The sequence below is a fragment of the Idiotropiscis lumnitzeri genome, chromosome 9 (genome assembly GCF_059441095.1).
Source record: "Idiotropiscis lumnitzeri isolate Australia: NSW breed Sydney's pygmy pipehorse chromosome 9, RoL_Ilum_1.0, whole genome shotgun sequence".
NCBI classification, from domain to species: domain Eukaryota; kingdom Metazoa; phylum Chordata; class Actinopteri; order Syngnathiformes; family Syngnathidae; genus Idiotropiscis; species Idiotropiscis lumnitzeri.
Genome location: NC_142399.1, coordinates 3,354,532 through 3,377,589, shown reverse-complemented (window position 1 = coordinate 3,377,589; position 23,058 = coordinate 3,354,532). Strand labels below are relative to the sequence as shown.

Sequence of the window (23,058 nt, the reverse complement as noted above, 5' to 3'; positions counted from 1 at the left end):
TCAAATTAATGTTTTCCCATCTAAATTAAACTCTTATGACGCACTGGCATCATTCGTAGACTGAGCTGTATAGTGGAGACAGAAAAAACAGATTTGATATGATTGATCAATCATAAGACAAAAATGAATAATTCAGTCAATCAATGCATGAATGCATCAATGCAGAGGTACCAAAATAGGCTTTATTTAAGAACATTGTCAAAACATTTTTTTTTGCATATAAACCCTTTAAAAACAAGGAGAAACAATTTGGGAGAATTTCACAGATTGTACAAAATCTCAACGAGAAGAAACAAATAAATCATGTTGAGTGATTAATACCCCTCATTTGCATGGTTATTTGCAGCAGCAGCCGCCGCCACAGCAAGCGGAGGAAGCGTGCGGCCAATCGGCGGTCACGTAAACATCAGCACATGTCTCTCTGAAGACAAGTAGTGTCTTTCTCTTGGCTCATGTCGGTGCTGATGCACCACAGCGTGACTGACCACCATTGTTAAGTCTGGCTTACTCGCATTTTCCTTAAAGCCAAGAAGAAAAGGTCATACTAGCCCCTGCACAAGCACTATTAATGAACGGAATTTTTACACAAAAAAAAAAAGGATGATAGTGTTATTACAAGCATTAATTTGTTTGGCAAAGACCGAGACAATGTGCAGTTTGTATGCAACATCACAATGCGCTGACTGTCCAGCGCTTGTGTAACCTTCATGCTTATTTTCTCGTGTCACAGTCCCACAACTTTCTAAACTTGAGCACAAACCCAAGTGAACTTGAAAGGGATTTGCATTCAGATCCAGTATCAATCTTAGAAAAGAAGTCCTTGTGAGTATCTGACAAATTGTAATTTTCCTGAGATATCTCAATAAGCTCGAAGCAGAAAGCGTTGGCAGATATGAGCAGGCACTACTTTTCAGCATCAGCACCGAGCCACAAGACAAACCGGTGGACCAAATAAGAACAGGAAGCTCTTCCGGTGGAACGAGGTTTGAGTTCTCATTAGAATTTTCAAGTCCACTTTCTTTTAGCAGCTGGCAAAACGCCACCGTGCACTGTTTGACCCACAACCGAGAAATGCCCAACGTGACCCGAAAGAAATAAAAAATGACTCATTTGCCACTCCCTCACACAAAAAACAAATCCCCTCTTGTTTCTAATTAGTGTCACCCGCTGCATTCCAGTCCAGATAGGCCGCGTCAACAATCATCATCTTTGCATACAAGGAGGTTAGCCAAAAGCATGTAAAAAAAAAAAAAACTTAAGCGAGCAAATTAAAGCGACTCCTTGCTGTCGTCTTACAGGCAGATAAGCTTTTAGTAGGCTTCTCATTCTCACCCTTATTCCCCCCCTCCACTCCAAAAAGAAAAAAACAAAATCCCTTTCATTACCTTCTTCCTTCCGCTTTTGAATCACCTCAAACCCCCCGCCACCCCCCCCACACACAAATCTCTTTGCTGTTTTAAGACTCAACGCAAACGGCACTTTTAAGATTTCACCAAGTCCTGTTAGGGTGCCTTGTGACTTTGTTCGGCTTTGAGCGAGCCGAGGTTTCCCTCCACGAACATGTTGGGGATGTCCTGGCCGAAGTAGATCTTACTATTGGTCGCTATGGCTTGGTACTTCATCAGCTCCAGGTACTCGGGGGTTAACTTCAGCTGCAAGACAGCAAATGTGATTGTTAAGCCACATAATCAGAATTTCACTTGTGTATAAAGTTCAACTTGACACTGTGGTGACTGAAACAGTGAAAGCACAGACAACCCTTTAAGAACATTACGACTGGGCGTGCCAAAAAGTGTATACTACAGCGCACGTGGGGGTGTGTGTGCGTGTGTATACAATGTCTTATACCTGGTTTGCTTCAGCAAACTTGGCAGCGGTGTAATATTGTGCATCTGCCCTGGCCTTCTCCCTGGCCAGAAAGGCGGCATCTGGATGAGACATAAGACACAACATGACACAGAACAAGAATGAATAAATATCTTTCCCAAGAGATGCGTGATTGAAGCAAGGCAGCTGACCCTCGATTTCTGAGATCCTCTTCTCTGTCTCTTTCTCCATCACTTTCTGCTGGAATTGGATCTCAGCTACTTGAGCCACTTTTTGCGCCTCTACACACACACACGCACACACGGACGCAAAAAAAAGCAAAACACAGCAGGTGGGATTAGTGACGAATGGAATAGACGAGTGTGCAAATTAAACCAGCAGCAAAAATGCATTTACCGATAATGGCTTTCTTCCTCTCAGTCTCCGCCTCCTTTTCCACCACCTTCTGGGTCTGAGCGGTAATTAGGAGCCGGGTCTTCTCTGCTTCCCTACGCGTACACAACACATCCAGTCTTACACGTACTACACTTGCGTCTCCGTGCTGTTGAACTCACTCGGTAGGTCATGAGCAAGATATAAATGATACAGAGCAACTTGAGGTCAAACTCACATGAGTTCAAAGTTCCTCCTGATAGACTCTGGGATCTTTGGCTTGGTTACGCGGACAGCCTGCATCCGGTCGAGTTAGAGCAAGGAGAAAGAAAAAGCACTTGAAACCACCACAAATTATTTTCTTACATTATGTGGTGACTTATGATTGTCATGTTAAATGTATAGGACCAGTGTGAGGGGCGAATATACAGATTATGGACAAGTCTGATGGCACTTAACACCGCTAATGTTACGAGGAAGGAAAATGCAAAAATAATTCACAGATGCACAGAATAGAGATACTGATGAGAGTGGAAAGGTTGGGTCATTTTTGTATGCAAAGAAAACAGTTAACACACAGATAAGGAAAAAAAATGACTGAGTGGAATTGGAACCATGGAAACTGATACTAATCACATACAGTAGAAAGATAAACAACTTCGGATGTTTTTTGTTTGTTTTGGTTTGAATTCAGTGTTTTGATTTATTGACAGCATTTTAGCCATGACGTTGGGCCGTATGAACATTTATAAGAGGGCTTTCATTCCCTCTGCGATAATTGCTCTTCGTCGATACCGCTTGTTGTCTGCGCCTGTGTGCACTAGCACAGCGTTGTCACAATGGCTTTTTTATTTTAGCAGACCATATCGTTTGCCTAACAATGCGACAACCACGAGGAGGTTTGCTCCCACATGGAACTGGCCGGCATCTCCTCGGCAAGGAATACATCGCAGAGAGAGAAGACTGAACGGGACAGACCATGCTGACAAACAAACGTGCATTCAACTTGTGTCGGACCGTAGTCGCCAAGTGGCAAATCGAAAACAAACGGTACCTGTATGGTAAGTCCAGGGGCCATCACATTAAGATCTTTCTGCAAGGCAGTCTTCAGGTTTTCATCAATTATATCTATGCAACAAAAACACTCTATTTAATCGATTGCACATGACATGATCCCTCCCTATTTCAACTTGACATGATGACGAACCAAAGAGCTCTATGTAGACCTCCTGCAGTGTGTGCACACTGCAGAACTGGTTTAATTCGTGGTGAATCTTGTTGAAAATCAGAGTTTTGTCATAGTCGGCCGTGTAGTTCCTCACTATGTCCACCACTAGAAGCACATCAGGAAGACAAACCGTGAGACGATTGTAATGCCATGCAGCCGACAACAGTTCAATAAAACAAAAGAAATAGAACGGTTGTGATTTGTTCTGGACATGTTGTACCTGCTGAGGAGACCAGCATGTTGACAACCTCGATTCGGTCAAAATAGATCATCACACCGCCACTATCGAGGGGATACAAAATACGTCAACAGCTCTGAACAACAAAAGGAGTATTATGGCCACTTTGAAAACTAAAACATGGCAGTAGTCTGAGGAAAAATACAAGATTCCGGCTAGGTTCTATTCCCGGCTAAGTCTAGCACAAGTCGCAGTCTAATTCTGCATGAGTAAGGCAAGGCTGTTTTGGTATATTCACGGACACCTGCAGAATGGCACACCTTAAAAAGGGCATTGTGCGACGTTGTGGGCGTGAACACAAGCCACTTGATTTTGTGCTAAGAGAAGCGGCTCTTCTCATTCCCTTCAAATTGTGCATATGAGAGGTGCACAGTCCTTGACGAGGTGGAAGGAAAAACAAATTTGTTGGATTTGGATGCATGAGGTTGATGCGCGCAAAGTAAGTTTTTTTAGGAACTCGAAGCAGACCTCCCCGGGCGGATTACGTCAAGTTGGCGAGAGTGATCTGCGAAGTGGGCACTTGATGACTTCCTTCCACACCGATCGTACATGAATGTTATTCTTGAAATCCTTTTTATTTTATTCTCAGAGTTCTTTGACATTATTCTATAGCGATCCTTTTTTTTTTTTCAGTTGCATAGAAGTTATTGAGGAAAAAGAAACAAAAAATAAAATAGTGTCTTTTTTTTACCTGGTTCCACAAGGTACATTCTTGATCTCATCAGTCTGAAGTGTAGTCTGAAATCCCAAGAATACAAAAAAAATACTGACAACAACTGCAATATGTTTTTTTCCACTTTATGTTGAATGTTAAGATGAAGAAACAACTCTTCGTAAACGCATATTACAGGTTCCTGTTTTTTTTTTGTGTGTGTGTGTATGTTGAAACACACTTTTAATTCGAACTTCCTCATTCTTGTGAGACGGATGCCAGAAGAGATTACCTGGACTGATCTGTATGTGGTAATGAAAGGCAGCATGATGTGATATCCAGGACTATTGGGACCTGTCAGCAAAGCCCCACCCCTAAAGAAATTTAAAAAAAAAGGAGAATAAGAAGAAGCATGTGGAATAATTTCATAATTGCTGATTATCTGGCGATTACAAGGAAGGAGGTGTGGAAAAAAAAGGAAATCGCCTGGAGGGCACAAAGCGAAAGGTTTTCACACGGAATGTCGGATGGAAAACTTTTAAGCGCAGTCTAACCCCATCTGTGAGGCCAGTTAACTTTTTTCTTTCCTAACAAATTTTCAGATCGGAAAAAATGCAGCGTCAAGCTAAAACTTAGACAACCACCATAAAATGCTTCTTTAACTGTAAAGATTATATTTTAGGTAACATTTTAGTTCCCACTCAACAGTTATTTAAGCATTAAAGAGAGAAATGAAATGAAATAATACAACTAAAACAAAGGAAAAACACTCCCCATCTAAAGACACATGACTGACATGCAACAAAAAGGGAAAGGGGAACAGTTTGTTGGAAAGCTTTTCTGGTCATAAAAATTATTTTATGAGGCTGTAACCCACCGCTCCTCTACATTCTGCTCGGGTAGGGTCCAGTTACCAGTGGCCAAAAGTCCTTGACAAAATCAATGGATAGTTATCAGCACATTTTTTATGCTGAGCTATTTCTGGTATGCTTCAGCAATGGAATCAGTGATGGACAAAAAAACACACAAAAAGCCAAAGAAAGTCACCACGCTTGAGGGGTTAACTACTTAGTATGCTTATATATTGCTAATTTGTTAACGTCTCGCACTCTTTGATTTTTAGGGACAAGGTTTTTCCAAATGATATCTGCTGAAATCCAAATTGTTCCACTTGTGGGGAATTTGACTTTAGGACAGTGATACTCAAAGTGTATGATACTAGTATTAGTACTACTAGTACTAGTGGTTACAGGCTCCCTCTAGTGATATGCAACAAATCACTGAATTAAATGTTCAAATTGCGCTATATAAATAAATATGTATTGTGTGGTATATTTGTTATGCACAGTTCAATTGTATTTAACTTTGAAGTACAATACATTTGCAATTAGTCTTTTTTTTGATGATTGCAAACATTTATTTGGGTACAATTTGTATGCAACTTATGTACAATATATTCTACCTGGATAATTTAAGTTAGTTTTTATTTCCCCATATTTAAGTGCAGTTTTAATGTTTAAACTGTGCATAGTGTTAAAGTGGCAGACAGTAAAATTCTATTTTTCGGAATAAAACCTCTTTTAATAAACAATCCAGACTACAGGCTTACTATACTTCTGTATTCTATGTTTGGTCATTAAGGTGGTACTTGGAGAGCCGTGTATGTTCTCAGGTGGTATTTGGTGAAAAAAAACCAGACAATATAATGTATGAGTGATTCATGAGAGCTATAACACAATAATAAACTTGATCTAAACTCTAAAGGGACAGTGTTGACAAATACCTGTAGTAGACAGCAAGGTGGCCTTCCTCTATTTTGTGAATGGAGGAGTGCAGCAGGACAGCCGTCACACCTGCTATTGCTGCAAACACAGCTCCGACATGCGGCATCATCCTCACTGGCTCTCACCTGCAGACAGACGGCCATCATTTGCACATTTGAAAATGCTGAAACAGGTATAGAAAATAGCACGTAGCTGCTTTGTTGCCTTTTTATTACAAGCAATTCAATGGAGTGCAGCCAAACAGGAATCGGTGTAAAATAAAAGTTATGGTAAATAACTCACCAACTGACATGAGCGAAATCAAATAGACTGTTCATGTTTTCATTTATATCTGTTGTTGTTCTTGTCATTACTTTCAACGTACTTGGTGATCATGCGCATTGATCTTTGACAGTTACGCGCTAAAGGTATTTATTTGTACACTTATGAAGCATTTTCCATTGGCCATTTAGGTTTGATGATAATGTCTGCTGTAGTGGCGTTAGTATGCCTGGAGAGACATCAAGTGTACTGCAGGAAATAATCCAAGTTCACTTAATTGGTCCAAAATGTACAATTATAGATCTCTCTCTGTGTCTGTCCTCAATTCCTGCAAATGTTTCAACTTTAGTGTTTAGGTAAACTGACCCATATTATCATACCGTGGAAGTAAATTTGCGGTGGTGTACCGTGAAAAGAATCTAATGTAATTTATGTGGCTTGGCTCAATAAATGTTGTGAAACACTGGTCTACTGTAAGTCATGGTGTTTTGTTGGAATGTATTTTATGTATATACCGTTGTTTCTTGTTTTGCTTTTTAGGCATTCATTCACTACGACGTCTCCCAAGTATTAAACGATATGATATATCTCAAGGGTTTTATCCTGTAACAACCAAATTATTTCATGTTTCATGGGCAACATCCAGCTATACACAATGACTCTGGAAATATGCTCAATGCATTGCAACAATTAAACACCCCTTGTCTCGTTATTTGGAATAGCAGGTCGCACTAAAAGTTATTTTAGTCCGTCATTGTAACAGTTTGACAAAATAAAATAAGCACAATCATGTTAGTCAAGACCACAGCCACAGAACACTCTCACTTTAAATGCGTTGACCGCAACAAAGCCAATAAACGTGAAAACGTCCACACAACTGTCGCGACGGCTAATTTTACAGTGACAGGTGACAATTAATACACAGCTAAAACAAACATTAGCTCACCGACGGGCATAAAGACGGAATGCGTTCCGCTGAACGAATATCATCAAACAAAAGCATTCTTCGTGACCATGAAGAAACATTTAAAAAGGCAACAGACAGACGCGTAGCTGGCAAACAGACGACGTTTGTTAGCCACCGTTAGCCGTGTAGCTATGCTTCACTACCGGGGGCGGGTTGATAACGTGCGCTAGCCACTTAGCAAGGCGTAACCTGTTCGGGAATAACGCTCTAAAACGCGTGTAACTAATTGCGAGTATATAATAATGAGTAGAAAAATGAAATTACCACGATCTCGGACAGTCACCTCTCCTGGTGTTCATTCAACGGCTCAACTCAGCCCCCTCAACCGCCTCCCACACTTTAGGATTTTGACTAGGTGCAGTGCTGCATTCACGGACTGTCTGAATTATTTTCGCTTCCAGAAGTGAAAGGTAGTTGTGGTGAAAGTTTGTACACCAAAGTACCACCTAAAAATGTATCTACCCAAGTATCATCATCGCGGCCAACTTTCCAAAGCAGTAGTTCAGAAGGCGCAAGTGTTAACCGAAAGGTTTATAAATAATTATTCAATTATATCTCTCAATTAAAAAATATATATACGTCTACAGAGATTGAGGCCACGTGCCACACCCCAAGTAGTACAGTATAGCATTAAAAACAAAACACACACAATTATATATATATATATATATATATATACACACACACACAGGGCACCACCAACAAATTAAATTCAGTTTTGTTTTTCATCTCATAGTTGTATGATTGGCTTCAAATTATATTTTAACTACAGTTATTGTTTCATTCACATAATTATTAAACCACACTCCTCTGAGGTCAGCACAGTGAACTAGAGATTGATGGATTTTATTCCAATGCTATCATGTCCCAAAGTGCAGAAAATATACTGTATTTGTGTCAAATGCAAAAAAGCAAAATATTTTCAATACATAAATGTCAAAGCGGTTTCCTTATGTTAACCCCAAATTGTGTGCAGAGTATGCTGTGTAAGTGCATTTGGCACACAAAGCCATTGAAGACGTTGTTATATCACTTGGTAATATTTCACTCAAATCATTTTCACTTGTAAAATAAATATGTAACACACTTCAAAACAAACAAAAAACACATCTTATATAATTGCTCACAGGCTTTAACATAAAGTCCGTGTATAATACATGATTCTCCCAAGCAACATACATGTTGTAAGGCACCAATAATGTATCGTTGACTCATTGAGTTTTTGGTTGGCCGCTCGAAGCATTTTGGTTGGGTTTTGGTGCACCATTCGGGATCCAACTCCAGTCTTGATCCTGAAGACAGAATGAGACAGCATATGTCATTTCACTAACTTTTTATATGAACACATCGCTGTAGGTTTTGTTAATAGAGGACTTTAAAAGGTTTACTTATCTTAAAACTGCTAAAATGCACTGAACCGCGATGTAAATGACACAGCGTTTACTGAACTTCAGTGAGAGAATTACAAGGGAAAACACGCCACCACGTGGCAGAAAAGTACAAATCCATTATTATGATTCCCAACATCCAGGATGCTGCAAGAATATTATTCAATTTCACAAAAATGTGTTCAATTGGTTCTAACTATAACGTGACAGGAGCTAACATGTAAACAAGCGAGGATCACGACATAAAAAATGTGGCAATAAAGAAATAAGATTTAGACACAAACTTGCTCGACTTGTAAAACTACTCAAAATAATTTGATGGGCTGTGTAGTGTCACGCGGGAGGAGTTGCGATGCACTCAATTGGTCGGTGTGCTTCTTGTGTTTGTTCGTATCCAACCCGAATGACCTGAAACAACGCTCTGGATAACATACCATCATACTTTTCTCCCTCTCATGGCTGGCATCCTGCAGCAAGGAATTGAGTTTACTCAGATAACGCCAGTTGTCATCTAATAATTGAGAAACGGTTTCACTGCAAGAAGAAAAAAAAAAAGTTTGTTCGTTGAATTTCAAATTTTTTTTTGTCTTTTGCTACATAATCAACAAAACAAAAAATATACACAAGAGTTGTGATTTTTGTACAAACGATCAATTTGACTTATTTTGCAATATGAGGCTTTTGAATTCAAACACGTTACCTATCACTGGATGGCCGAACGCAGATCTGTGAATCGTTCTGGGCCTTAAGACACAAACGCACAATATTTCAAAAACAGCATTACTGATTTTCAGTTTTTCTTCAAACTCTTAAAATAACTTGGCTACTTGATATTATTTCCATTTGCTTTACTTATTATTATTACTCACACAGGCAATCTTAAGAAGGTACCAGAATTCTTTCTGCCGCTTTGTTTGCATCTGCATGACGGCAGCCTCCGCCGTCTTGATGCTCTCGACTGCCTTTTCCAGCTTGGGGAACAAATCAACGATGCGTTGCTTACACACCAGAATTGTACTGCAGAGTGAGACACGAGGATCAGTAGAACGACACAACAATCATGCTGCACTTTGATTGGTTGCTCGTGAATGAATTACCTAAGGTGAGTGTACAAGTCTTTCAGCACTCGGTCTTGGTTCTGAACCATTTGTAGGATGGCCTTCACCATGCTCGAGCTGTCACTGTAACCGTGCGGTGGGTCGGGGCCTGTACGAACAAACAAAAATATTTTAGTATCACAAATAGTGATGGGGGGGGGGCATATATTAAGTCACCTTTTTAAAAGAACTACGGGGAAATAAGTGACACGCTTATCTCCTTAATGACGGTACATTTATAAATGTACCCATATTTATAATGAAAAATGTGAAGATCTTCACTAACTTTTGCATTTAGCTTTTAGTTGCTTGTAGAGTTCAATAGCTTTTCCCTCACTGTGGAAAAGCACAGGAAGTTACTGAATATGTACCACACAGCACTGATATGATTGTTGCATCATCACAAATATACTGACAGCTGCTCCATTAAGTCTCCTTGTCGCCTCAAAAATGGACTCCGCTGCAATTCCACAATTTCAGAATGAAGCGCAACTATCTCTTCATCCAGATATCCGACATCAGCAACCTGCAGCAGGAAATAGTTGTTAAATGTGTGAATTCCCGAATGGAAGGGCGCCATTATTACATTTTGTCCGACCTTTGTAAAACCATCGGCCTTTGCTTCATTTTCATGCCATGTCCTCAGCATCTTCTCTGAAGCTTTCCATAAATACACAAAAGCAGATCATTTACTGAGGGAAGCATTTTAAACAACTACGTTTCAGTCTGAGGTTTTGGTGATGGAAAACAAGAAAAACAGACCAAATCATTAAAAAAAAAAAACTTTTCCATCGTTAAAGTGACTTAGAAACTATACATCTCAATTTATTTACTTTTGAATTTTTCCAAGATGGTTAGTAAAAATAAACAACACAAAAAAGTGGCTGCACAATAGCGCACACCCTCACAATTTCAAGTGGCTCTGATTAACCCCAAATAAAATTCAGCCGTATGCTTATTTTCATCTTGATCCCCAAATTACTTTAGGTATGTTGTTCTTTTGGCGATTAACAGCATTGTGTTTGCGTTAGACATACTTTTTGGAATTATGGCAAAAAGTTCAACGTTGGTGTCATGGGACGATAACAATTTTTTTTTTTTTTTTTTAAACCACAAAAAAACGGCATTTGAACACGGGTGTGTAGACTTTCTCTATCAACCGCATGTACATGGATGGATGCATGAATGGAATAGGACCAAAGGAGAGACACTCACAAATGCCTGTGTGTCTCTGCTTGGCGTATTGCTCCAAGTCCTGCTGAATGCTGCTTTTGAAGAAAGCCAGCTTGGCTTGCAGCTGCTGTGACTGGCAGAAGAGCAGGTTCTTGTAGCGTGTTAAGTTGGTGTTGTAACGCAGCAGACTCAGCCTACGCACAAACAAAGGAAAGGAATGTTTTTTAGGAGCAGGTACAGCTCCCAGCTTGCCCTTTCCGAAGCTAAATGCAATGAAGTACATACGGTGAAATCGCTGTTTGTTTGGTTCGCAAAACGTTTCACGCATGACATCCCACAAGAACACAGCAAACACCAGCATCGTTGGATTAAGTCGAGTTACGTTTTGTTCTTCCCCTGGTTTTTGTGCAACACTTTTTCACAAGATGCACCATCATTCAAAGCAGTAACACTGCCAATGAAGCCATGGTTAAGTTATTTTTATACTTGGATGTCAGTGAAAATAAGTGATAGGCATGAGCCACACCTTTGCATTTGCATTGTCAAGGTAAGACTATTAAAATGAGAAAATTCTCCGACTAGTCTGTGTCGGTTCTCCACCCCTGTGCCGCCGGTAAAGAACGTCTGGGGTCAGGGAATTTTACTTTGAAAGTTTTCCCGCCACATCAACAGTTTTTGAAACGCCACACCGGCTGAAACGTCAGTCACAACTGTTAGCAAGGTAAGAGAACTTCTCTTTACCTAAAAAATATGTCTGGACACAATTTTTTTTTTTACTTTTCAGGAGAGAAGACATGATGAATGCCAGAGATCTACGACTTAAGCATTTTGTTTTTACACTCGAAAAAACATTCACAGCAACTTCAAAATTACCAGTGAAGTCAATAAAGGTTTATTTTCTTTGGGGAACATTTATCCGGATAAGGATTAATTCATGAATAATGCTCTTGCCTCCAACTGGTTCCCACTTTTGTGAATGAGCAATCAAATTGCAATAACGGAAGTTCACTTACATGGCAGCCCTTTGTCCCTGGTAAAGGCGGGTGTAATCCTCTTTTAGGCCACAAATGTAGCTGACTGCTTCCCCCCACACCTTCCTCAATGCAGCCAGCGGGAGCTGTGTCTTCGTTTCTCGGACTACAAAAAAAAACGTTTGTTCCCAGCATTTCAAAATTACTTATTTTATATGGGAACCGAGCCCAACGAGTCCATATCTGAAAGCCTGAAAGTAAAATTCTTACCTATAAAATTGACACTCTCAGGCAGGGGTCGGGCGGTGAGTGGTCCTGAATACTTGGATAGGCTCTTATCAAACAGAAAGACGATGAAGGAGTCCCAACCTCTCTGATAGAACAGAACAACAAATATTAAGGCACACGGTGTGGACGTATTGCAAAGTTCTGACACCAGTTAGGTCTGAGGCGCTGCAAGAAGATCATTGAATGCAAATTCACATCTGTGTACGCATCACGTACCAAACCGTCTGGCAGACAGTGCGCAGGAGGTCGGCGTGGGTCGAGGGAGATTCCCGTCTCTAACAGCAATTCTTGATTCAGAGGTGATATGTGTGTTTGCGTTTGTGTCTCCAGACGTAGTTGCAAGGAGTGTAAACTCTCTTCGGCCTCCAGGATCAAAGAGTGCAGCTGGGCTGACGTCATGTCCAAAACATGGATCACCTGACCGTTAAATCTGGGAATTAATATCTTCATATCTTCAGCAAATATATGACTGAGCGTTTGCAAGACTGTTGTTTTTATTGACCTTCATGTTCAGAATATTCCGGAGGGTTCGGTAACAGTTTGCCTTATTTGTAACTGGATCCACCCCTCCGCCACGTGCCGAGGGGTCCCACAGTAACAACATCTGCAGCAAATTCTCTACTGGCGCCAGTAAGGTCCTGAACACAAACACAAGCAGAGATTTTAAATTAGCATAAAATGAGATACTAATCACTCTTGCTTTTGTCTCTACCTGCTGAGGTTATTGGGATATGGAAGATGTGTTGAAAATCGAACTTCGCCATTCATGTCCTCCACTGCCATGATGTCTTTGGCACCTTTATTCCTAACTTGGCTTGTCCTATTACAAAGGCACAAACATTACACAAACACTGTAAACATTCGTAGTCAAATTCAAACACTTTTCGAGCACAGCCTAGCTCAAATTTGAACAACTTTTATTATAGCAGAGGAGGAAAATGGCTTCATTTTGACAAGCACATTTTAATTAAAGATATTTCAGGAGACTACAACATTTTAGTTTTATTCTATAAACTACTGACAATATAATTTCTAAATTACAAATATAAATATTGTCATTTTTTATTTATCTAATTTTTGGGGTCGCTTAATTTTTTTCAGCGCATTTGTCAAACCCACCACTGTACGGGCTGCATGTGGTGTAGAAACGGGCGAAAGCCACACGTGCATTCAAAGATCACTGTTCCAAAACTCCAATAGTCCACAGTTACCGTGTAAGGTTTACTTTCAAACAGCTCTGGAGCCTAGAACACACAATATAGCAGCACTTCAAGATTGGTTTTGATTTGAAAATAAAATAAAATAGGCTACACAACATAATAACATACAATTTGTGCCCTTACAAGATATTGGAGAGTTCCAACAAATGACGTACAGACACTGCCCTGGTCAAGATCTTTTGCGTAACCGAGATCGATAATTTTATGGACAAGCTGGAGGAAAACAAAAAATGAGAAAGTGCACAAGAAACCAGTATGATAATGGTAATTAGAACATTACAAAGATTGTGGTTTACCTTGCCACTGATCTCTTGCAGAACTATATTTTCTGGCTTCAGGTCTCTATGTATGATCTTATTTTCATGAAGGTACTCGATACCGCATCCTGTCAAAAAAAAAAAAATTAAAACGGATTAAACTACATCATCACATTGAAGGCTTTTACAGCAAAAAATCTTACCGATGTCACGGAGCAGGGCGAGCACTTCACTCTCCTTCAACCCGCAACAATTTTCTGGTTTACTGAGAACCTAAGCACGTTTTAAGGAAATATATTGATGTAGTGACAATTAGACGTTTCAAGCCTTGCAAAAACACTTAGTCATAACTACTTTGCGTAGGTCTCCTCCCGAGCAGTACTCCATAGCGAGCAGCGGTAGGTCATTCAGAGCAATCAAGCTCAATTCTTCAGGAACTTCGCTGGCCTGAACAACATTCACGTGGTTCAACCTGAAACGGATATATACCACGGTAAATAATCTCTTTTTCGTACTGTACAGATTATCCATGTTTACTTTTTCATGATCTGGATCTCTCTGCCCCAACGTTCCTTGCTCTTGGAGCTCAGTTCCAGACGGCAGATTTTCACAGCCAACTTCTCTCCCGACTTCTGCTCAACACATAAAAATAATAACACATCACTTACGAGCAAAAATAATGAAGCGTTCTGACCTCTTTGTAGTCCTTAGCAATGTTACACTGTAAGGGGAAAAGAAAAAATATGTAACAGTATGAGATTTATGTGATGATCTCGTAAAAAAATTATATTTACTCGAAAATCTGTATATTTTTAAGATTGACATCATAATACTAAGAAATAAAAGTTGTATATATTTATTTCAATTAAAAATTGCACCTTTGAAAAGTTTATGACTTTGATGGCAAATACTGAGCCTTTTGTGACCTTCCCCAGTTTGACTGACATCACAGTGATTATTAGAAATGTTATTCAGCTAACAATAGCACTTACATGATTCTGGTAGAGGTAGACATGCCCAAATCCTCCCATCCCGAGCCTCTCCTTCATCTCCCATGGTCCGCACAGCTGGTTCTGTTTGATTGAAGCCCGCTCCATTGTAACCTGCTGAAGACACAGCAAGTACATTGCTGGGTTTGTCCTTTACACTTTTGACACGAGACGATGTTTACAAGAAATAAAATAACACAAAATTTGATTCCATACTGTTACTTTTAGCACCATAATATTGTTGCACATTCTTTCAACAGTCCAGTCATTAACATGTTGGTATTAAAAGTGTTTTAGGTGAGAATTATTTTTTTTTTTTTTTACATGATGCGTTTTGCTATACACAGCTAACACTTATAAGCCAGTAGTTATTACAGAACTGTCTGTCAGTAGACAAGAAGACATCATCAGTGGAGAGAGTCCTACTCGTAGATACGGTGTAATTCTTCTTACCTATTTAAAACGTCGATTTTGCTATGCCATGGCTTTTTCGGGTCACATTTTAACCGTGTGCAAGTTCGTAGCCTTCCAAGTTAGCTAACTATTAATGACGGTCCACTTTTGTCGTCAGTGTTTACGACCAAGTCTTAAAGTAACAAAACCGCCCGCGTCCGGAGTCTTTCGCGCTTGTCGCCGGAGATATTTTTTAATGTATTTTTGCTGTCGGTGAGGATAAATGGATCCAACAGGGAGTTCCGAACAAAGTGAAAGTAATGGCAACCCTTACGATCATCTGCGCATGCGTGAGAAGATCCATTTACAAGAAGGGAAATGGAAGGCAGTTGTTGTAGGCGACCAGTAACTTCCTTTGCCAGCATTAACATTTTTTTGAGTCAAGAATGCTTTGCAGCCAATTTCTTTTTCTCAACGTTATCGAGCCTGTTCCATGAAAAGTCTCATTCAATATGGTAAGTTTTATATTTGGTCTGCAGAGGGCGCCATATACTCGACTTTAGCTGCAGTATGTTGTTAGTTTTCTTTTTGCCATTTAGAATTTTTCCGCTTACCTTTGCAGTGAATCATTTGACCGACTTTAAACGCTTGTTTAAAATGATCCACCTATCCATCCATCCGTATTCTGTAAATCCATCATATCCACACTAAGGATCAAGTATAATGGTACACTTCACACACCCTATTTTTGTCTTGCTGAAATCAGCAGTTTGTTGCTCTTTCAGAAACCTATAAGATGCTGCAAGATAATGTCAAAGCCACTGTCTTAATAGGAAATGTAGAAGTGACATGACATTTCGGTAGGGTGTTACACCCATGGGGGATGACGTGGATGTTTCTGAATGATGGTGTTTCAGACAACGTAGTCCATTATGTAATATTAGCACCACTGCTACGTAGCAGAAGTGCAGAAACTAGACATTTTCTTTTATGACTTCTCTTCATCTTTGGGCTTTTTACACATTGTTTAATCATTATTCCTGAAAAAAAAAATATTGCTTCCATAAATGAGTACATTTGAGCACATGTCACTCTGAAAAGACTGACCGATATGCAACAACTTAAAACAATAAGTAAATGAATGTTTTTTCCTTCTTGTTCCTGTTAATGTTTCCCGCTTCCTGCCTTGGCCATGATTTGCCGGTAGCATGTTCCGTAGTCATCCCTAATAGACTAACGATCAAGAGAAGCGGAAATGTGACTAATAAAGTCGTCATGTATGAGGTAGTGTATTGGAGGGGGATTTCAAAGACAAAACCCCCTCAGCAGTAATGTATATACCGCAGCAATCTTACAAACAAAATGTTATTATTTTTTTCATTATTAATATAAAATGCAATTGATTTAATTTTACAGCACTTTGAGATTTGCCTTATAATTGTATTCATGTGCAAACGGACGCATGCGTTTGTCAGTTTGTATGTGAGCATTTTGTGGGCGTGCCATTGACAAATAATTTAATTAAAATTAGTTATTAAGCATAATGTGACATCTAACCGCTACCTTTAAATTAAGCATTCAGTCTTTTGGGTTGGATTTTATCATCATTCATCTTGCACTAAATCGTATTTTACTTGGATGTACTACAGTATATTAATGCATTTGCTATAAACCTAAAATTATAAGGAGCAGTTGTCAATAACTAGCCCACGTTGATAAATGAATGTCCGTCATGTAAATTGACATTGTGTGAGCGCGCTCATCTTGACAAAAAAACGTGGGTGCCTGACTGTTTCATGACCAATTTTGGATATACTTCTTCTATTCGACCGTGCTGATGTCACACGTCATGAGCAACTTGCCAAAGCCAAAATGTGATGATCAGCTGTTTCGTGTGACTGATGTTTCGTGGGCCTCGCATTCAACTCCTCCTCCCGGCTTCTACGTTTATAAATGGGAGGGAAGCTGGGGAGACATCAGCACTCAAGCGCAGCAAGAAACAAGACACGTGGAGGGAAAAAAAAAGTCTTGCAACAGAAAGGTATGCATATCCCATCGATACTTCCTAATCTTTTATGTCGACAAAGCCATGTTTGTTTAATCTTGTATTAGTGAAGCAAAAGTACAGTTCTGACCATGCAATTGTATATTTTCATAACATTGAAAATGTTCTGTTAAGAGAAAATGTTTTGATATTCACCTTATCTTCACCGTCTTTCCTAATAATCTCATCAGATAATCTCCCTATAAGGGCATTCCGTGTTGATATTTTCTATTCCTTGTTTTTTTTCTAGTTGGTGTCCGGACCAAAATATCACAAAAGCAGAAGTAAAGATGAACCTCTTAGTCATCCTGTGTATTGTTGCAGTTGCCGATATTCAAGTTGTAAGTACATTTCAAATGCAAGATTTCATTTTGTTCTTGCAAATTGAGCCACATTTTTATTTCAAATCTTTTTTAGGCATTTTCAAAGACGTGGCCTAAGAGGTCACCAAGCCATACACGCTCGCATCAAGGTGAGCTCACTGTTCTTCACCTGTATACCGTATTTTCCCGACTGAAAGCCGCTACTTTTTCCTAGATTTTGAACCATGTAACAAATACAACGGTGTGGCTTTTCTGTGGATTTTTCTTTCACCAGTAGGAGGCGCTCTATAGTTCAGGAAATACGCTAAATAATTTGTGATTTTTTTTTTTTTTGTCTTGGGTTTGTGCGGATTTAATTAGCAAAGTTGCTGCCGTGTTAAAAGGCAGCGTTTTAACAATCTGTTCATGTATCTTTATGTGCATTCACCAACAAAATCGTTCTGGACATGCAGTAAATAACACTTTTTTTCAACATAGAAAACGACTTATATCCATATATATATATAAATGTTTTATTTTTTTTAAAATCTTATTTTATTTTATTTTTTTTATAAAGAGTTGCTGCGGCTTTTATGCGGGTGCGCCTCATAGTCCGCAAAATGCAGTATGTACTTTGGTTATATGTTATGTGTGGATTCCTTCCTAATTTTTCTCTCTTTTCAAAGTTGATGCTTTAGAGGGGTGTTGGTCAGGCGACGGGAGCAGCTACAGAGGAATTATTTCCAAAACGACAAATGAGCGCCAGTGTCTTAACTGGAACAGGTTCAGAAACCCCTGGGGCGCCTCATCTGGAATCGGGAATCACAGATATTGCAGGTAGGCATGAATTTACTTGGCTCAATAATTACTTCATGATACCAAGGTTGCATTCACCACTGCAATGTTTCATTTCCAGGAATCCCGACCAAAGCCTGAAGCCGTGGTGTCGCGTCAAAAGAGGGAAGAGAGTCGTGAGAGAATTCTGTGATGTTCCCAAATGTAAGAGATTGAAAGAATAAAAACTTCTTCTCAGTTTGATTTGCACTTTCTAAGGTTGGTCATGTTGCCTTGCAGGTTCCGCAACAGTAAAGCCGCTCGCTTCTGTGGATACAGGTCATGTCGTCGGACACTAATTTGTCACAATGACGCACCGGTACTGATGATTCCCTCCCTCGCCGTCCTTTGCAGAACTGACATGTGGCGAGAAATCGGAGCGAAGGATGCACAAAATTGTGGGCGGGTCGTTCACAAGCGCCCGGTCGCAACCGTGGGTCGCCGCTATTTTTCATCAGCGCCACAAGTTCTTTTGCGCTGGCTCACTCATCGCGCCATGCTGGGTTCTCACGGCTGCGCATTGCTTCTCTGACGGGTGCGGCCAAACGCGCAACTGCGTGTTATCGTTTCCTCTACTGCAATTCTCATTTGAGAAAAGCTCTGACTCATTTTGGACAATGTGTCTGTGTTGGGTTCAGTGAAGAGACCAACCTCCAGCGTTTGTCTGTGTTCCTGGGGAAGAGTGCCATCAATGAAACGGATGAGGTCAACGAGCAGAAATTCACTGTGGAAAAAATGATCCTCCACCAAGCATACAATGAGAGCAACTACAACAACGACATAGGTGAGCACAAGAAAGGCTTTAAATAAAAAGTTGTCTGTGTGCACTCTATGGAAACTTTTACTTTGTCTTTTCAGCCTTGTTGAAGATCAAAAGCAGTGATGGGCGATGTGCCGTGCGATCGGAATCCGTTCGCACGGTTTGTCTTCCTCCACCTCACACTCAACTTCCTGTTGGCTTTCAGTGCGTCATCGCAGGATTTGGCAGAGAGAAATCCGGTAGCTACAACAATGCTCAACAAACAATCTGGAGGCAAAAGTATTGGGGGAAACCTGGTAGATTTTTCCACTACAGTCATGGTAAAACAATATACTGTTGATATAGTTTCAGCAACAAAGTCGATTTTATATGTGGGAAAAGAAACATGGTGTAAAAATGTCTTTGACACAAAGTACAAACAGTAAGCAACCATTTATTGCGCTTATCCTCATTATGGGCCTCGGTGAGCTGGCGTCTATCCTAGAAAGTTGTATTGTATTGTAGTTGACTTTGGTTGTTTCATGTGTGACGAGCTGGCTTCGTTCTTGGTATCGTTACTCATTTCACTAATATTTGCATAAGGCCACCAAGATAATTAGCACCTTGACAGGCGTCAATTGCAAATATTTTGATTGGGGACCACTGCCCGAAAGGATTCAAGCCCTCAGCCTCAGAACTGCTGTGGAAGACGTGCTAGGTGTCAAACTCTGGCCCGCGGGCCAAATTTGGCCCGCAGTGTAATTATATTTGAGACTATACCAAATGACTACTATACCATTTTACGTTCTATATGATAATAGTAACATTCAAAATGATAGTAGTCATTTTAAAAACAAAAAAATATTGATATAAACATTTTCAATAAAAAAATCAGCATTGAGATTGTTTTTACAAAATTAAACGCTGGCTTTGTTTAAGTTTTACTTTTCGGCCCGCTGCGTATTTGAGTTTGACACCCCTGCATTGTGTCACTAGAGATAGAAAATATTTTAACAGTTTGAACCCTCCCACACAATGTAAATACTAATCCATCCATTATCTAAGATGCTTATTGCACAATATAAATATATTTATAACTTTTTCAACACATTGTAAATTTGAACAAAATATGCACAAAAAATGAACACAAAATCCTGTACAGTAGCATTTTTTCCACGATTCTAACAGAAGTTTTGTCTGCAGGGGCGATGCAGTTTTCTCAGTACTTGAAGGAGGCCCGTGTGAATATTCTCTCCCGGTCTCACTGTCAAAAAGATTCCACATATGCGAATCTGCTCACTGACAACATGTTCTGTGCTGCGGCACCCAATTGGAGCGAGGACGCCTGCAAGGTGAGCGAGTCCGTCGACCGATTTTCCTCACTTCAATGCTGTCATTGCTGTGACCAATGCTGCCGCTAGAGGGCATACGAGTAATACCAGAATATCCTGTTGGAATGTCAGGCCACGCGGGGATGTAGCTCAGTGGTAGAGCGCATGCTTTGCATGTATGAGGCCCCGGGTTCAATCCCCGGCATCTCCACATTTTGTTATACTTTGATATTCTGTGTTATTTGTCCTCATCGGGCTTTTAGGTGAGATTAAAATGTATGACACTTTGAAAAGGTGTAATCTTTGATGAAGATATTTAGGTGGACCATGAATGGATGTACATCTCACTCTGTGCATGAATCACTGATTGACGTCTTCTCCTCTCAGGGCGACTCTGGTGGTCCACTTGTATGTGAAGCCTCCGGTCGGCTCTTTCAGTTTGGGGTTGTGAGCTGGGGCATTGGCTGCGCTAAGGAGAATAATCCGGGGGTTTATACTCATCTCACCAAATACAACAGATGGATTGCAGAGAAAACAAAACTACCGCAGTATACTGTAGGTGTCATGTACCCCCCAAAATGAAAGTGGGTGACAGAGAGACCCTTGTGGTCAAATTAAATTCTAAAAGGAATATTTGGCAGCACAGGTGAAGGCTCTGCGTGCTGGGTGATTTGCGCATTTTATTGTTTGCACTGTGCACGGAGTGGCAGCTAATGGGCATTTACTGCACATGAAAGGAATATTTTTATTGTATTTATTGTATTGAATGTACAACAGCTTTACATACATTTTGTTATTATTTTTTTACACATGTAACAGATTTGTTTTGTATCATTTCATGTCCCGTATGCATTTTCTGTCCCTCAATCATTTTAACAAATTGAAATGTAAATATTTTAAAAGGTCTTTTTTTGTGTAACAGCAAATTCCAAGCCAAAATAGTTTACAACCGCACAACTGGGGCCAATCACAACCATAGCTTGTCCACCTACACACACCTCAACTAGTCACACAAATGTGTTTACTTTATTACTGTGCCTCAAACCATACATGGCTTTGAGATGCAGTAAGAGTTCGAGTCTCACTCCCCTGGAAGGACATTTCCAAAGAGGAGGTTAGCATAGATCATGGTCAAAGATTGGTTGCCTCGCAGCTGCAAGCTTTCAGGTTAGATCCCCCACTTCCCACTCAAGTTTACTCCCGATGCTTCATCATCAGAGCGGGGGTGAGACGGTTACTTCCCTTTCATGGAAGTGTGCAGAGGGTACAGAAATTGAAATATCTTCTTTTTTTTATGTAGAAAAAAATGGAGACCACAATAAATCAGTTAGAAATGTCTCAATGGTAGTCAATTGAAATAGAAACTAATGTCAAGAGGCATAGTGCATGCGTCCAGCTCTATGACATATTGCTAAGTGTGGTGGTGTAGATTTAATTTTAAATGAAAATGAACAAAAGCATGACAACAAAATATCTGTCTTTGACACACCACATTGTTTAGAAACTAAAACATTAACAAGGGTTATCCATATAATTTTTTTCAAGTTCGGCGGGCCGGATTAAAACGTTCAACAAGGCCGCATGTGGCCCCCGGGCCGTAGTTTGCCCACACCTGGTACCTGCAGTGTGAAAAAGTCACTGCCAAAGTACAGACAAGTTGTATTTAACCTTTTCAGAATTTTACCTGAGCTTTTATTCACCTTCCGTTTTTTTATTAAATACATTTTAAATAGATCATTGTTTTATTTTCAAGGTTTACAGTACTATTAAATAAACGTTTTTAGGAATAAAGCCTCAGTCTTGTGTTTGATGACTACGTGGGTCTACAACGCTACTGTATTTTAATGTTGGTGATGACACTTGGAGAACTGAGTAATTTTTTTAGGTGGTTCTTGTGCAAAATCTTCAAGAACCACAGGCTTTTATTGTAAAGAACAAAATACTCAATAGTACATCAAAAAAACGCTAAATATAATTACGATCAGTCAATGAGACCAGCGACTGTTCACGGGTCATTGCTCTATTGCATCATACAAAAATAGATGTAATATTTAAGTGACCTTATCTTCAGATGAGAAGAGCCCCTTGAAAGCTCTCAGTGTGATGTGGTTTCCTGCACCTTTTTTTATCTTCGCAATGGCCGCCATTTGAAGAGCTCTTGTAATAGATTAGATGGAGTATATCAATGCTGTCCGTTCAAGAAGAGTAGACGAGAGCCTCTTCAACCAGGTGGACCACGAGTGTTTCGTCTCTCCAGTCTCTTGTTCACACCCCCACACATTTACACACACACGAGCACACCGACGCACACACACGCCGAGCTACAGGCACTGTGGTCGTAACAGTTTCCAGGGTATAAATACTGCTGTTTTTGCCTGCGACGTCTCTGGTTTCCTCGGCACACGTTGAGAGTGTCACCATTCCAGCAATACTTGCAGGAAGTCACTCATTCCGAATGCGGCCAATTTGAATGCACCAATAACACCACCTGCAATGCATTTATTACATATGCACGGAATTCAATGTGAGGTTCCAAAGGTGTTTGTGTCCCAAGTAGAGACTCTCTTCTTCTTTGGTTCACAGCAAAATGAATTCCTGGTCTTAATATAGACTCGAACGGCTTGGAGATGTGGACTCCTGACCCAGCATTTGATGAACGTGGATCATGTGTCAAGTGTAAGTTTGTGGCTTCGTAAAAAAACA

The 23,058-nt window shown here is 40.0% G+C and overlaps 3 protein-coding genes and 1 non-coding gene across 6 annotated transcripts; 2 read left to right on the top strand and 2 right to left on the bottom strand.

Annotated features, from left to right (window-relative positions):
* Window positions 1–1,429: 1,429 nt before the first annotated feature.
* Window positions 1,430–7,759, bottom strand: erlin1 (ER lipid raft associated 1). Its single transcript, XM_088305486.1, has 12 exons — window positions 7,594–7,759; window positions 6,101–6,226; window positions 4,610–4,691; window positions 4,357–4,403; window positions 3,648–3,709; window positions 3,407–3,532; window positions 3,254–3,327; window positions 2,438–2,496; window positions 2,224–2,315; window positions 2,019–2,108; window positions 1,849–1,928; window positions 1,430–1,652 (listed from the first exon to the last, which is right to left on the bottom strand). Exons 2-12 carry the CDS (start codon window positions 6,208–6,210, stop codon window positions 1,503–1,505), a joined length of 972 nt encoding a protein of 323 aa, XP_088161612.1. The 5' UTR covers window positions 6,211–6,226; window positions 7,594–7,759; the 3' UTR covers window positions 1,430–1,502.
* A 406-nt stretch (window positions 7,760–8,165) lies between these two features.
* LOC148329862 (inhibitor of nuclear factor kappa-B kinase subunit alpha-like) lies at window positions 8,166–15,427 on the bottom strand. Of its 3 annotated transcripts, none has more exons than XR_015845028.1 (22): window positions 15,166–15,427; window positions 14,716–14,829; window positions 14,261–14,355; window positions 14,078–14,195; window positions 13,927–13,996; window positions 13,763–13,851; window positions 13,590–13,679; window positions 13,366–13,490; window positions 12,959–13,066; window positions 12,749–12,884; window positions 12,463–12,663; window positions 12,229–12,331; window positions 12,001–12,124; window positions 11,030–11,181; window positions 10,413–10,474; window positions 10,231–10,340; window positions 10,101–10,150; window positions 9,815–9,923; window positions 9,609–9,734; window positions 9,418–9,461; window positions 9,152–9,251; window positions 8,166–8,621 (listed from the first exon to the last, which is right to left on the bottom strand). XR_015845028.1 is itself a non-coding variant. In XM_088304379.1 (22 exons), the coding sequence occupies exons 2-22, from the start codon at window positions 14,818–14,820 to the stop codon at window positions 8,541–8,543; spliced, it is 2,220 nt and encodes a 739-aa protein (XP_088160505.1). In that variant the 5' UTR covers window positions 14,821–14,829; window positions 15,166–15,427; the 3' UTR covers window positions 8,166–8,540. The 3 variants fall into 3 exon arrangements, 2 of the variants coding, with proteins under 2 accessions (XP_088160505.1, XP_088160506.1); XM_088304379.1 differs by having other exon boundaries at window positions 9,587–9,734; XM_088304380.1 differs by having other exon boundaries at window positions 9,587–9,734; window positions 14,716–14,826.
* Window positions 15,428–16,901: 1,474 nt separating this feature from the next.
* Window positions 16,902–22,146, top strand: LOC148329860 (urokinase-type plasminogen activator-like). Its single transcript, XM_088304850.1, has 11 exons — window positions 16,902–17,146; window positions 17,400–17,490; window positions 17,567–17,621; window positions 18,138–18,288; window positions 18,368–18,450; window positions 18,526–18,564; window positions 18,640–18,820; window positions 18,924–19,069; window positions 19,144–19,284; window positions 20,228–20,376; window positions 20,743–22,146. Exons 1-11 carry the CDS (start codon window positions 17,007–17,009, stop codon window positions 20,935–20,937), a joined length of 1,371 nt encoding a protein of 456 aa, XP_088160976.1. The 5' UTR covers window positions 16,902–17,006; the 3' UTR covers window positions 20,938–22,146.
* Window positions 20,495–20,566, top strand: trnaa-ugc (transfer RNA alanine (anticodon UGC)). Its single transcript has one exon. It is a non-coding gene; the product is annotated as a tRNA-Ala (tRNA).
* Window positions 22,147–23,058: the final 912 nt, after the last annotated feature.